Source organism: Pseudopipra pipra, chromosome 4 (assembly GCF_036250125.1).
Source record: "Pseudopipra pipra isolate bDixPip1 chromosome 4, bDixPip1.hap1, whole genome shotgun sequence".
NCBI classification, from domain to species: domain Eukaryota; kingdom Metazoa; phylum Chordata; class Aves; order Passeriformes; family Pipridae; genus Pseudopipra; species Pseudopipra pipra.
In genome coordinates, this window is record NC_087552.1 from 64878346 (window position 1) to 64891757 (window position 13412).

General features: G+C 37.9%; 1 protein-coding gene across 4 annotated transcripts in view; it reads right to left on the reverse strand.

The window, feature by feature from the left end:
* Positions 1-13412, reverse strand: part of AFAP1 (actin filament associated protein 1) — a 117270-nt gene that overhangs the window by 30347 nt on the left and 73511 nt on the right. For all 4 annotated transcript variants that reach the window (XM_064653313.1, XM_064653312.1, XM_064653311.1 and 1 more), the window contains exons 5-6: positions 11420-11631; positions 8242-8421 (exon numbers count right to left, since the gene is read on the reverse strand). In XM_064653313.1, the coding sequence (XP_064509383.1) occupies positions 8242-8421; positions 11420-11631 (392 nt within the window). The remainder of the gene's footprint in view (positions 1-8241; positions 8422-11419; positions 11632-13412) is intronic.

The following is a 13412-nucleotide window of genomic DNA, read 5'->3' on the forward strand; positions in this document are numbered from 1 at the left end:
AAACAAACTTACACTTTTATTTCTGAGCTAGTATCTTAAAACACTTCAGCAACCTTCCTTGACTGTCTGAACTTCCCTGTATTTTGTTTCAGAAGCAAGCCCAGTATTTCATAGCACTTGGCGTCCTTTTATAACAGAAAATATTTGTTGCAGAGCATTTGCACTGTTAACATATCCCTGAATATGTTATGAGTATGTTATGGATATGAGTTAAACATATCCCTGAATTCCTCAAAATCATAAGAATTTTTTTTGTGTGTGTTGTTTTATTTTCAACTGCTGGTCTTCAGTATGGTGTAAATACACTGCTGTTTTCTTTCTAGAGAAAAGTGTTTGTACAGTTTCCGGGAACATTCATTTCTGTCTCCTGAATGACCCTGATTCAATGGCTCGTGTTTTCAGCATCTGCTCACACCACACAGTTAGTTAATTTTGGCAAAGGCAGATAGTAATGGGAGTTACAGACAGAACAGAGGGAAATGATTTGGCAGCACTAACTAAATAGTATGTGCAAAGTCATGCACTCAAGTAAATCCGGTTCTTATCGTACCCCACATATTTAAGGAGAAGCTGAAGTGTTTAATTGGGTTGTAATTAAATTTTGATTAAAAAAATGACACATTATCAAGAGGGAGCTGGTGGTAGGATCTGAAGTAAACGCATATTCAAGGGTCCAACACTTCATTTGGGTTCAAGAGGTTCACTGGCAAAGACTTGCTCATCATCTTCTATGTGCAGTATAATTCTGTTCAATGCACAACATAAAATTCATTCTCCTAGAGCTCACCAGGATGAAATGTCTTTAATATATAATGGTTGGCTGGATGCACTTTCTATAATTATGTTTGCAGACAGCTGGCATTATAAATCTGGTTTTCACATGCATATAGCTTTAGCTCAAAATTTTAAGGATAAAGCATTCCACCAGTATTGCCAACTTGCATAATTTCAATCACAAGACTCAAAAGTTCTCATCAGTTTTTTCTATGTTCCATCTCCTGGAGTCATATGAAAACAAAAGATCACTATTTTCATCAAAAAATAGTTGTGAAAGTGGGGAATGGAGGTCAGAAACTTTTATCCATTGCAATGAAACACGTGAAAATATGAATAAATGTATCTCAATGGCTCTGAAACTAGAAAGGAAAAAAACGAGGAATCCCCCAATGTGTTATTTTTAATAAAACAGCATCATCTGGAAGACTGTAATGAGAATATGCCATAAATACCCCATTAACAGTTAAAGTTTTCTCACTCATTAGAAAAGGGAAATAATTCTCTTTTTCTCACCACAAATGCTTTTGTACACTACATATACACACAGAGAGGCTGATCTGCCAGGAAAATCAAACTGAGATCATAAACAGGCTATCTGTTCAAGTATTTAAAATTTATGAGCAAATGCAGTCAGAAAACTGAAGACCTTTCATTTCTTTGGATAGCCTCAAAATTAAATATATTTAAAATATATTTAAAATAATCTTCAAGAATTTTAAGTACCACAATTACCATTACAATGTTACAATTAGCAGACTTCAGAACTGCCTCTTTTAAATACAGACCTGGAAAAAACCTTGTGCATTATTATCCCTCATTTATAGAACTACAGAATTGTTTAGGTTGGAAAAGACCCCTAAGACAATCGAGTCCAACCATTAACGTAGTGCCACATTAAAGTGCCACATCTACCAGTCTTTTAAATATCTCCAGGGATTGTGACTGCACCACTTTGCTGGGCAGCCTGTTCCAGTGCTTGACAACACTTTCAGTGAAGAAATTTTTCATAATGTCCAATCTAAACCTCCCCTGGTGGAACCTGAGGCTGTTTGCTCTTGTCCTGTCACTTGTTACCTGGGAGAAGAGATCAACTCCCACCTTGCTACAAGCTCCTTTCAGGGAGTTGTAGGTAGTGAGAAGGTCCCCCCTGAGCCTCCTTTTCTTCAGGCTGAGCCCCCTCAGCTCCCTCAGTCACTCCTCATAAGACTTGTGCCCTAGACCTTGAATCCCTAGCTGGATCAGGATATATATCTGAGTATGGCATTGAGTGCAGTGACATGAGGCACAGAAGGAAAATATTTGCACGTAGAAAGATGAAAAGATTCCCTGCCCTGAGCCATTGACAATAGTGAAGTCAGTGGAATTTCTGCCACATGGCATGTCTGGAATATTTCTCTCTTTAAAAAAATCTTACTACACAACACTAACATTTACTATAAAAGCCTCAATACCTGCATTCACCTGCAAATTTCTATAATTCTTGGTTCTTATTTTAAATGACACACCAGGACTGGAGGCAAAATACTTGTCCTACATTTATTCTTTCTACATGCAAAGTCAGAAGAAACAAATTAGATTCTTCTGGCTACTTTAAAGATCCAAGCTCCAGACAAGAAGCACTGGCTCTGTAGTAAAACCAGAAAGCCAGCTGCTTCCCAGCCAGCTCCTGACACACAGAAACCAAACAAATTCTGAGTAAAAGTACATTTGTAGATAGTTTATTGTTGTTGATCTCTTTGGGATCTGATAAGGAAAAGTTGTCCTGCCCTCTAGAAGCATGTAGACCTCTCTCCTGGTGGATACCATTGGACGAATTCAGGCTACAGACCGCCCTTACCACAAGGATGTGATTATAGAACCTCGTTTTGTCTGTGTTTTCATGAAACTCATAGGAGAAGTTCACAATTTTAATACCTTCAAGTTCAAGGTATAAAGCTGACAGCCTGATTGCACATTTACTTTACTCTCTATAACCAGGCCAGAAATGCATCCAGCCACCCACCCACTTGTCCCCCACTATCCACATGTTTTGCAAATGTTGGAATTGCTAGAAACGGGACAGGCTGTATCCCCTGGCTCTGTCCTTTAACTCTGAAAATATGAATTTGTTAAAGCTAAAATCTGCTTAAGCACAACACAGCAGAGGGAAAAGGGTTTGGCTCCAGACGTAAGCCAGGATTTCTCATTCTTGAAATGCACCTTTCTAACTGCTGGAAGAGTACTGACTTTTTGGAACTCTGTCATTTTGGTGTGATTAACTTCTCATTTTCTCTCTCAAGTGGACCCTTACAAACTATATGTGTTAGTGTCAATCTCCTCCTCCTTAAGAGAGCAGCAAAATTCTCTTACTGTTTTGCAGAGAAGAAACGCCCAAAGAAGTTTACCTAAAAGAAAATCTAGGCAGGAAAGGCAGAAATTATTCCCAACATAGTCTGTGCTTTAAGTCTCAAAAAGAAACTGCCTTTACCTTCTGTACTGGAAATTATTCTCAAGCATCCATTAGCCTGAAAAGATTAATCTTTCTGCCTTACTGTCATTTGTCTGAGCAAAGTGAGGATGAGATTCTGGCAGACTAGCAGCCAGCAAACCTATCTTTAGTGCCTGTGTATCCCCTTTAAAATACTTTTCTGACTTACTCAACCAAGACAACCCCTGTATCATTTCTCCTGCGTTATTACCATGAAGTCTATTGCCATATATGGCCACTGGATCAGGCAGAGCCCTGGGAAGGAGGTGCCGGGTGGATGGGGAGGGTGGCTTGGAGGCACTGCTGCTGCAAGGGCAGAGGCACCCTGGGCAAGGGGAGCTGCATCCCCAGGTTGGGCAGTGTGGAGATGCAGATATCACCTTAGGCTGTAGATCTGAGCTAGGTACCATTTAAATAATTTTCCATCTGAAGCTGTGAGTAGGAGAGAGGAGAAATAGTAGTGGTGAAAGCAGGGACCAAATCTCAGCCCTCCTGGGTACTACTCTGACACATGTTACAACTTGTATTTGTGATTTTATCCAGGAAACTCAAAGAAAACTTATCACTGAGAAAACAAGTAAATAAACAAGCTTGTGGTTCTGGATTCATGGGTGGTTTGGTTGGTTTTTTTAGTTTACATATACATAATTTTTTTAAGAAATGTATTGTTTTTGATGGTGCTGGTCACACACATGCAGACACTGGTTCACAGCCAAGTTGGACTCCTCTGGTTCTGTCAAATTCCACTGTCTGAGTCCTGCAGACTGGTCAAAGCTCCCACACGCAGCTCGGTCTGTCACCTCTACAGGTGAGGTCCTAAATAGCGCTTATGCAAACTCACTGACCTTGCTGTGACTTGAACTGAAGTATTTCAAACCATCTGTTTGAGACAACAGCGGTGTAAGTCCTAGGAGGTTTAATTTAGATTGCACAGCCTTCACTGCTGGTGATGATGGGCAGTGAAGAAAGAACCCAGCCTGACTGTCTTGGGACACAGTACGTTATTTAAGTCACTTATAAACTAACAAACAATGCACAGAACTTAATGGTACAGAGTCTGCATCCCCAAACACATTTTCTAGTCAGTTTTAAGGCTTGATCATTTAGCACTTGACTCTACTCAGCCACAAAATGAAGATAATAACCTCTTTGGGGAACATTACATAAGCCAAGAAAGTGTTCAGATCTCTAGCTGGAAATTCCCATAGAAAGTAAAATCAGCCACATAATGTTTACAGTTACAGGCTCAATTTTGTGCTGATTTAAACTGGCTAAAGAATAGCACTGTCAGTAGTTTACTCTTCAGTAAAACTCAGCTCACATTAAGACTAGAAGCCAGAAATTACTTGACTCCCCTCAGTAAACTCAAGGCAGTGAAAAAAAGAGATGTTTACAAAGACTTAAAGAGAGACAACATGCAGTTAATCAGAGACTAAAACTGCGTAGGACAACCAGATAAAGAGCCCTACAAGGAGTGTTGCAGGGTCTTTGGATGACTAGATACAGTCACAACCATGATTTTATTCTCTCTTTAGGGTAAAACATTCCCCCTTATTACAACAAGTTCAGAACTGATTGAACATTGTCAAAATGATATATGAAGAAATGTCTCCTTATGCCTGGAAGATTCGCTGCTCAATTACAGACCCTCAACTGGAGAGATTGCTGCACAATGGCTGCACACCGCAAAACGAAGAGAAGTTAACAAAGGGTGCCTAACATGGGGAAAAATGAAAATCAAGGCCAGTATGCCAAAATGATAGATTACCTCTCATGCACGATAAATCAGAAATACATTTTTGCAGGAGGAATGCTGAGAGAAAGAGAAGGCCTTGGGATCAGAAACCATGACCATTTCCTTCTACTGGTCTTCTACAACAAGCTCCTTCAGAACTTAATTTCTTTGGCATCCACGTATTTTTGAGAGCAGTTTTCTGTGGCCTAGTCTGAAGGTTCTGCACACAGAACACATTCATCTGTATGAATGAAGCCACTAAACAAGCATCTTCCTATAATGTCAAGTTCTTACTAGTCCTTTTATTTTTAATGCAGCATTTCCCAGGGATGCTGACAAACAAGTGTAGTTTCTGTTGGACGTGCTGAGACAAACAGGAAAATTTCAGACCTTACTAGACCACAAAAGCGCACACAGATGCACATATACTGAAGCGCACACGGAAAAAGCTCATTTTTGGGTCAGAGTGTGTAACTGCACACATTTTTTCATGTACATTTTTGTGGGAACATTTTAGGACTCAAGACTGGAAAATTCCATCACTTTATGTTGCCCACCATATTACTGAGATGATCTCAGCTCTAGCCTGAATTTCTGCTAGCTTCATTCCTTGCTCTGAAGTCTTGACAGGCTCTTTGGTGACATCAGTTATCTTTTTTCATCAAGCATTTGCTAGCTGGTAAAACTGAAACTCCCTTTGTGGTTTCCAGTCTAGACTTAAATTTGCACTAGGTTTATCAGCTGGGGTTTTTTTTTTGGTGTCATCTTTACAAAAAAAAGGTCAAAAATATTGTGCATCTATTTAGAATTTGTCTTCCAATAGATACTTTAAAATTATTTACTTAATAAACATATTTTATACTGATTACATCTGAATTGAAAGAAAATCATTTGGTTTAGCTTTCAAACGATAATCTGGCCTCCAAAGCCATTTTGAGCTTTTCAGGATCAAAAGTAAGGTTTTACTTTGACACTTAACATATGAATTCACAAGAACCCATTGTTCCTGGGTGATAACCCGCCTCAACTGGCACATACTGGTACAATATCTTTACCAAGAAGGCACCTTATGAATTAGAAATGTAGTTGCAGAGTCCTTTCTCATTGTCAGTTTCTGGATCTACCCAAAAATCACACAGATAGACAGAGCACTGGGAAGGACCCTGGCCCTCTGAGTGAGGGACAGCAGGGAAAGTTAAAGCAAGTTATTCTCCCAAGATAAAGCAGGACCTTTCTCAGGTCCTACACAAAGCCACACATGATTTTCAAAAGCTCATTTTAAATCAGGTTTGAATGACCAAAACATAATTATTTACATAAAAATAAATAAATTTAAAAAAACTTAAATTTTGCTACAGTTTTAAAAATACAGAAAACAATGCTTTTTTTTTTCTCCTCCAAAGGCTGAACTACTTCTGGAAAACACTGCAGCTGCCGCAAGAGCTGCACAGATCATTTCTGGTTAACTGTTGGACAGGCAATTTGTAGAGCACAAGCAGAGAGTTGAAGCAGCACTGAGGACTTCGAAGTTGAGTGTTCAGTAGCCTGTCATGTACTTGAAAGAGTTTTTATTAATAGAGAGCTTTGCAGCATGAAGGAGCTAAATAAAGTGTTGTCAGACTGTCTCCAAATGCTTTGCAGAAAACATATTGTCCAGCCACAGCCACTTGCCCTCAGCACATACAACTATGTGAACAAGCAACTGCACAAAATATCTTTTTTTTTTTTTTTAACGTAGCAGGAATGCATCTGGCATATGGAAAAATCTGTTCTGTCTGCCTGTGTGTGGATGCTTTAAATACAATTAAAAAAACCCAAAACCAATTCTTATGGAAGAACATCTGATAAATGTCAATGAATTCAGAATTACTAAACCCAAGTTTAGAACAACGCAGGAAATAAGGGTGCAGTTACTATGATCTAATTACAGCGGAATTCCCTTGGAAGAGAATATGACTTATGAATTTCTTTTCATTCCAATCAGTGTTTTTGAAGCTCTCGTTGGACTAGTGGGACATTTGGATGGTGCTTAACTTTAAAACTTAGAACAAGATACCGATGTTAGAAACAGCCTAACAAATATTTGGTTCTGATTAGTTTCTATTAAAATAGAAACTAATTTTCTAATAAACTGCATTTTCTAAGCTAAGATACAAACTCACAGTCAAAACCAAACGAACACAAACCGCAAATCCCCAAAAGGTATCTTCAAACATTGCTAAATAGGAAATTACAGATTAATTTTCCATTTAGTACATTAGCCCACAGCAGAACTTATACCTCTTAAGCTGCATTTTATTCTCCCTTTACTGCAGAAAAACTATCTGCCGTCAGGAAATTCCTATGTGTTTTATTCAATTGTATTTGGAAAAATACAATTTATTCTTAGAAAAATAAGTACCATATAAGGTTAGATCAGAGCACAGCATGGAGAATGTCTGATGAGTTTTATGCATTCAGACTTTTACATGTATTTAAAAGGCTAGATTTCAAGGTCTTAAAACAAGCTACTGCCACTGCAGCAATAGTTTCCCACACTGCTTCACTGACCTCCACATGTGAGACTAGCAAAGTCCAACATAAATACTAGTAATCTGGTTAGGATCTGCAACTGCAGCCTTTGCCATGGGATTTTCCACATTTGCAGACACTAAACAGAAAGGAGTGGAAGATGACAAAATCCCACTTCTCAGAAATATGCATTCCCAGGACAAACCATAACAGATGATACACTGCTAAACCAGGATTAACAAATTTGAATGGCCTTCACGAAACTGAACAATTTTTCTCCATCCAGAGAAATTCAAATAGGTATCTGCTCAGAGATCCTCCTTTTTAAAAAGGTGACACCATGGCAAAAATAACGTGAGTGCCAGCTCCTTTCACCTGAGGGAACTTGAACCTTCCACTCACTTCCAGTGTGCCCTAACCACCAGGTCTTTCTGGAAAATGAACTGGAAGTGAAGACAGAAGGGGATTTGCCACCTGTCCTTTCAATGCCAGATTATTGTGCCATGAGCAGTGAAAACCATCCCAGCAGCAGCAGCAGCACTGGTGTAACCCCAAGCTCCTGGATGCCCAAGGAATTGCTTCAAGGTCTGAACACTAAATCTGTATTTCTGTAGTCCCAAATTAGTTGGGATTTAAGAGGTCTGGATTTGCCTGAAAGTTGCTGTCTGTGTCTCAGTCTTTAACAGTAACTGAGCAGGCAATGTGAGCACTTTGTGGGCAGAAAAGCTCCTGGTCAGAAATCCCCCCTTACCTTTAGCCACTGTTCTGCCTGCTCTTTGCTCTGCACTGCCAGAACCAGGGCATCTGCTCCTTGGTGTGAGATTTTCAGTTCATGCTTCTTCTTTTTGCTGTCTTTGGGAATATAGGTGATACTGCAGTCATTCAGGAGCAGCTCCATCTGGGGCTGCTGGTCCTTGGAACTTTTGTAACACTAAATAAATATAAGGAAAGTTCAAAAGTTAGCTATTCCCTTTCTGAACCTTGCAGGAAAGCTTTTATTATATAGAAATGCTATCTTTTAATTTCTAATATTTTTTACACACCCCATTACCACATACCAGAGAGTTCACCCAAAGCCAACTTTGCATTTCTTCTTCTCATCCACTCTGTAAAGCAAAATTACTTCCAGACTGACAATAATTGCAGGACAGGTACAACATATGGAGAGCATTAACTGTCTCTCCCTTACCCTTATGACTCAACCTTGACCCTGATCAGGTAGGAAGAGGGTGATTTAGGATATCTGTTCACATGTAGCAGCAGAATAAACTTGTACAGTTAACGACTTTAAAGACCAGATGTTTACCCTGCCCTCCAGCAAAAGACCAGCATATGAAGGCAAATCTACATTAGTGCCTACACGCTGCAGTTGCAAAGCCACTGGCATATGCCTTACTCAGTTGTTCATTTTCTTGAGATAAGTAAAAAAAATAGTCATGGTGCAGAAAGTAGGCAAAGTCAGACTGTTTCAGCCAATACAGTTTAATAGTACCTGCACAAAACTGCATAAGTTTCCAGGTTAGTTTACTTGGTAAGCTCCTGGCTAAAAGTATATAACTTACGGGATGTTTCTTCCCTCATTAGTAAATGCTGTCCATGAACAGCCATTTCACACTGGATCACTGATGACCTGCTCTATGTTTGAACTGGTGAAGGTGAAGGGTTCCTCTTTACATCACTTGTCCTACAGACCCAATCTCTATTCCCACCTTTCAACACACATCAGTACAGCTGAGGTTCCCAAAGCTGTTGTAGTGCCAGACTGCAGAACAATGTTTAACTCTGGATATGAATCCAGTTATATATTTATGTAAATTGGGGTTTCATTCATACAAATAAGCACTAAGGCTAAAAAAAAATCTGCTAATAAAGAGGTATCTGATCATCAAGAAGACTAATTAGTATACACATAATAGCTGAGTATAAATGTGAACAGAGAAAAGCACACAAATTTTTGCACATCTGCGGCAGTATTCACGTCATGATGCAACTGTCTGGAAGACAGTAGCTGTTAAAAGAATGTCATGAACACTACAACTTGGGCTGACCAAATACAGACACTCTAACTAGCCTCTGCAGATCACTGACAATTCTCCTTCCCTCTCCAAAGCTCATTACATCAAAGTTTCTCCACTTTGGTCACAGATTTTAAGTTTGTAACATCTAAAAAATATTAAGTCTTCAAGCTATGAAATCCTGAAGATATACATTAGTCACTTTAAGAATCAATAAACAGCATATAATTCCTTTTATATTAATCTAAATATTTTATTTATAATTATACATTGCTAAAACTGAAGTATGTATATATTAAAGGACTTTAAGTGAAAAACGATTCCCTACTAAAAGTTATTTCTAATGTCTAATGCTAATTAAAATATTTTTGTTTCATGATGACAGCTGCATTTATGGCACAACCAATTACTAATCCCTAAGAACATGTATTTGTTTTACTTGCATATCTCATAAGTTAAATGTCCAAGTCCTCCTTCAAACAATAAACCAAATTGTGTAACTTGGTTGTTAGACTCCTATTGTGATTTTTATTTTCTTAATCCCCATTACAGAATTACTGAAAGACGATCCCCATAAGGAAAAAATAAGCTTTTCAGACCACACATGTGGCTAAAGGAAATGAAAATATAAAAAATAACATATTTTTATATAGAACAAAAAATGTAACTGTAGAAGAAATATTGCGTGACTTCAGGGAAAAATCTGTTTCTTTGACTCTTTCTTTTCTTCAAGCTATTATCAGATGGTCCTGAAATCTGATATGATACTGATATATGGTGATAAAAATGGGGACTAGGGATAATGGTACTATAAGAATATAATAAAAGCTGAATCAGAATGAACATTTTTTTCAATATTTAAATAGAGCAGGATATAAAAATTAAATCCTCATAACTACAGATAACTAGCAAATTTGTTCCAACTATATTTTCAGGTATCTCTTACCTCTATTTCATATCCTGTTATTTTCTATACTGCCATAAGTACAAATGTACTTGGAAAGTGAACACACCTAAGCTGTGTTCTAACACACCTAAGCTGTGTAGAACCTAAGAGGTTCTACAGAAGATGTTCTATCACCTGTTAATCAGCTTTTAATGTTTGGGATACTGCAGTAATTGTTAGTTATGTAATTAGTTACAACAGTTGGAAGCACCAAATCAGAAGGCAGGGAGTGCCTAAGACCCCAACTTACTCATTAATATAAGCATTAGTTCGCCCATAATGACAGACAGTAAGTGTTTCCCTCGATTAGGTTCTCTTTTCAGAAAACAAGAAGACATCTATGAGCAGATAATTTATGGAATCTTTTACTGGTGCCTCCAATCAGAAAGAAATGTAACAGATTTGCTTAAGGAATAAATACATCCACTTGTTTCTTTCCTTTCTATAATGCAGCTGTGCATCATGTGAATACTGCATCTGTAATTACTGCAGAACAGATGGCAAAGGTTTAGTTTAAAGTGTATACATTACCACAGCATATGCTGCCAAGTGAATTCTCAGTCTAACAAGGGACTTTTCTCTCCAGCAGTCTGATTCAACAGTTCACACACAAAGCTCCCTATGAGATTTTTTGTCCGCAGGGAATGGAAGATTGGATTTACAGTTTCAGCAAATTTTTTTTCCAAATAAATATTTTAGAAGATAATATGCCAGACTTTCTTTCCAATATAAGGGAACTGCCTGGGTTTAAGTGAAATAAAAATCGAGGTTCTAAGTGGCTAAATGATACACTTATAATTTCAGTGTTTCTCTGCTTCTTGGATAAATCATGACCGAACTCTTTGGTAAGGTTACTGTAGACTTGGCTGCTGTTTGCAGAACCTATTCCAAAAATCAGATTCCTGTAAAAATAAATATATCCACTAAAAGGTACAAAGAAAATATAGCTAGCTAAAAATAAAAATTACCAGTAGTTTGTTTTCTTTGATAACACACAGTAGTTTGGTCCATTGCCCAAAACGTTTCTTTCTAAGAAGGAAGGCACAGATTTTTGCATCCTTCACCAGATCCATAGAGGCTTCCTCAGAAGGCCACTGATGTCTCATTTTCTTCCCCTTTCCATCCTCCTCCTCTTCATCGTAGGATTCGTAAGAGCTGCTCATAGCATCTGAGTCATAATCTTTAAGAGAAGTGTAAAAGTGTTAGCTTAAAACAATTAGCCATGAAGTAACTGAAATAACTGAAAACCTCAAGAAGGTTCATGTTAAGTTAAGGCTTTTGAAAGTCAGCCATGAACAAATTACTGTTTCACTGCTTAGTAGTATCAATATATTAAGTTAATTGAATAAGAGATGCTGTTCCACTATGAAACTTTATAGAAGACCCATGCAAACACCTTGTGAATTTTAATTGAAAGAATAAGCTGGGAATACATAGCTAAAATTTCAGATAGTGTTTTATTATCTTCAAAATATTATTTGATAGATACCTTCATTTTTTGTAATTCTTTCACAGAAAAACATTTTCATCTTGCCTTAGGACAGTACATCAGGAAACAAACACTCCATATGGTAACAGTCATAAGAGTACATTATGGGGCAATATCTACCTATCATAACATTTCATACAATTCTCAAATACAGCACCTGCACTGATACAATTAACATTCAATAGGTAATGCTTTCTTGAACTACAGATGCTGCTGGAGTTAAAGGCATTGTGCAAAAAATGTTTTGTTCTGTGCTTAGCTTAAGCAGCTAAATCCTGCTCCAAGTTTGGTGATGCAATAGCAAGCTTCCATTTTAATCAAACAATCTCCCTTCAGGCCTTTCATTTTCAACAATGCAGACAGATCTAGCAGTACGCTCAACTACCAAGCCATTTTGCCATCATCACTGAACTCTCTCTTCCACCATCCATACTTATTTGTTTATGTGGGTATATGTATTTAATATACCTTAGATACAGCAGACAGACACCTTCAGATACAGCAAGCCTGTTATCCACTAGCACACGTTCCCATGAAAGAAAATTGACTGGAACATTTTTAAGACTGAAATTTCATTTAAACATTTCAAGTAGACTTTGATATATTTTTTAGCTAGAAGGTGGAAGAAATTCTCCCCTTTGCTTTAGCTAGGTAATTAGGACCCAACTGGAATGTAGGAAGGAAAGACTGGGAAGAGGACAAGAGAGTGGATTGCTGGAAAGCTCATTCTGCATCAGTTCCTCCCTACATGCACAGTCAGAATGGGACGTACTCAGACCTCTCATCTCTAAATTAAGACTAGATATTCTGATACAATTTGTGTTTTCACAAAAGTGTACGAAACAGTACATGTTCATTCAAAAATGAAATGAAAATAAAACTTGAAGCTCTGGAAGCTTTTTTTTTTTTTAATTTAATTGCCGTCTTCTGGTCGATTCTGCTACAGAGTGTTTGGTTTGGGGCAGCTCCATATGGGCAAGTGGTAAAAGCCTCAGATGATTATCAATGGGAAAACACTACAATTTTTCACTTGCTTTACAAAAATCAAAAGGAGGATAGAAAAATTTAGGGCAGATGTTTAAACTGACAAATTTGGAAATGTTATTCCAGAGTATTTATTTTTGCAGATTTGTTTAAAAGAATGTATCAGATCTGGTAGAACTTGCTGCTTCACCCATCTCTTTCTCTTTCTTCCCCATGAAGCAGGAAAAAAGCCCAAACAAAAACCCCCCAAAAACAAAAGCAAACCAAAACATTTTCCCTGCTCGAACTTCTTTCAGAGCAGTTTTCCACAAACTTTCACACTGAAACTTCAGGAAACACTTGAGAGATCACTGACTGCTTGCAAATACACAGTAGCATGCCAGCCTGTTGGAAGCAGAGACAGAATGATTCATGTAGAGTTACCAAATACAAAAACGTAAGGTCTAGTTACTAAATCAGCATCTTCAAGGTCTTCTTCCAGAGGCATG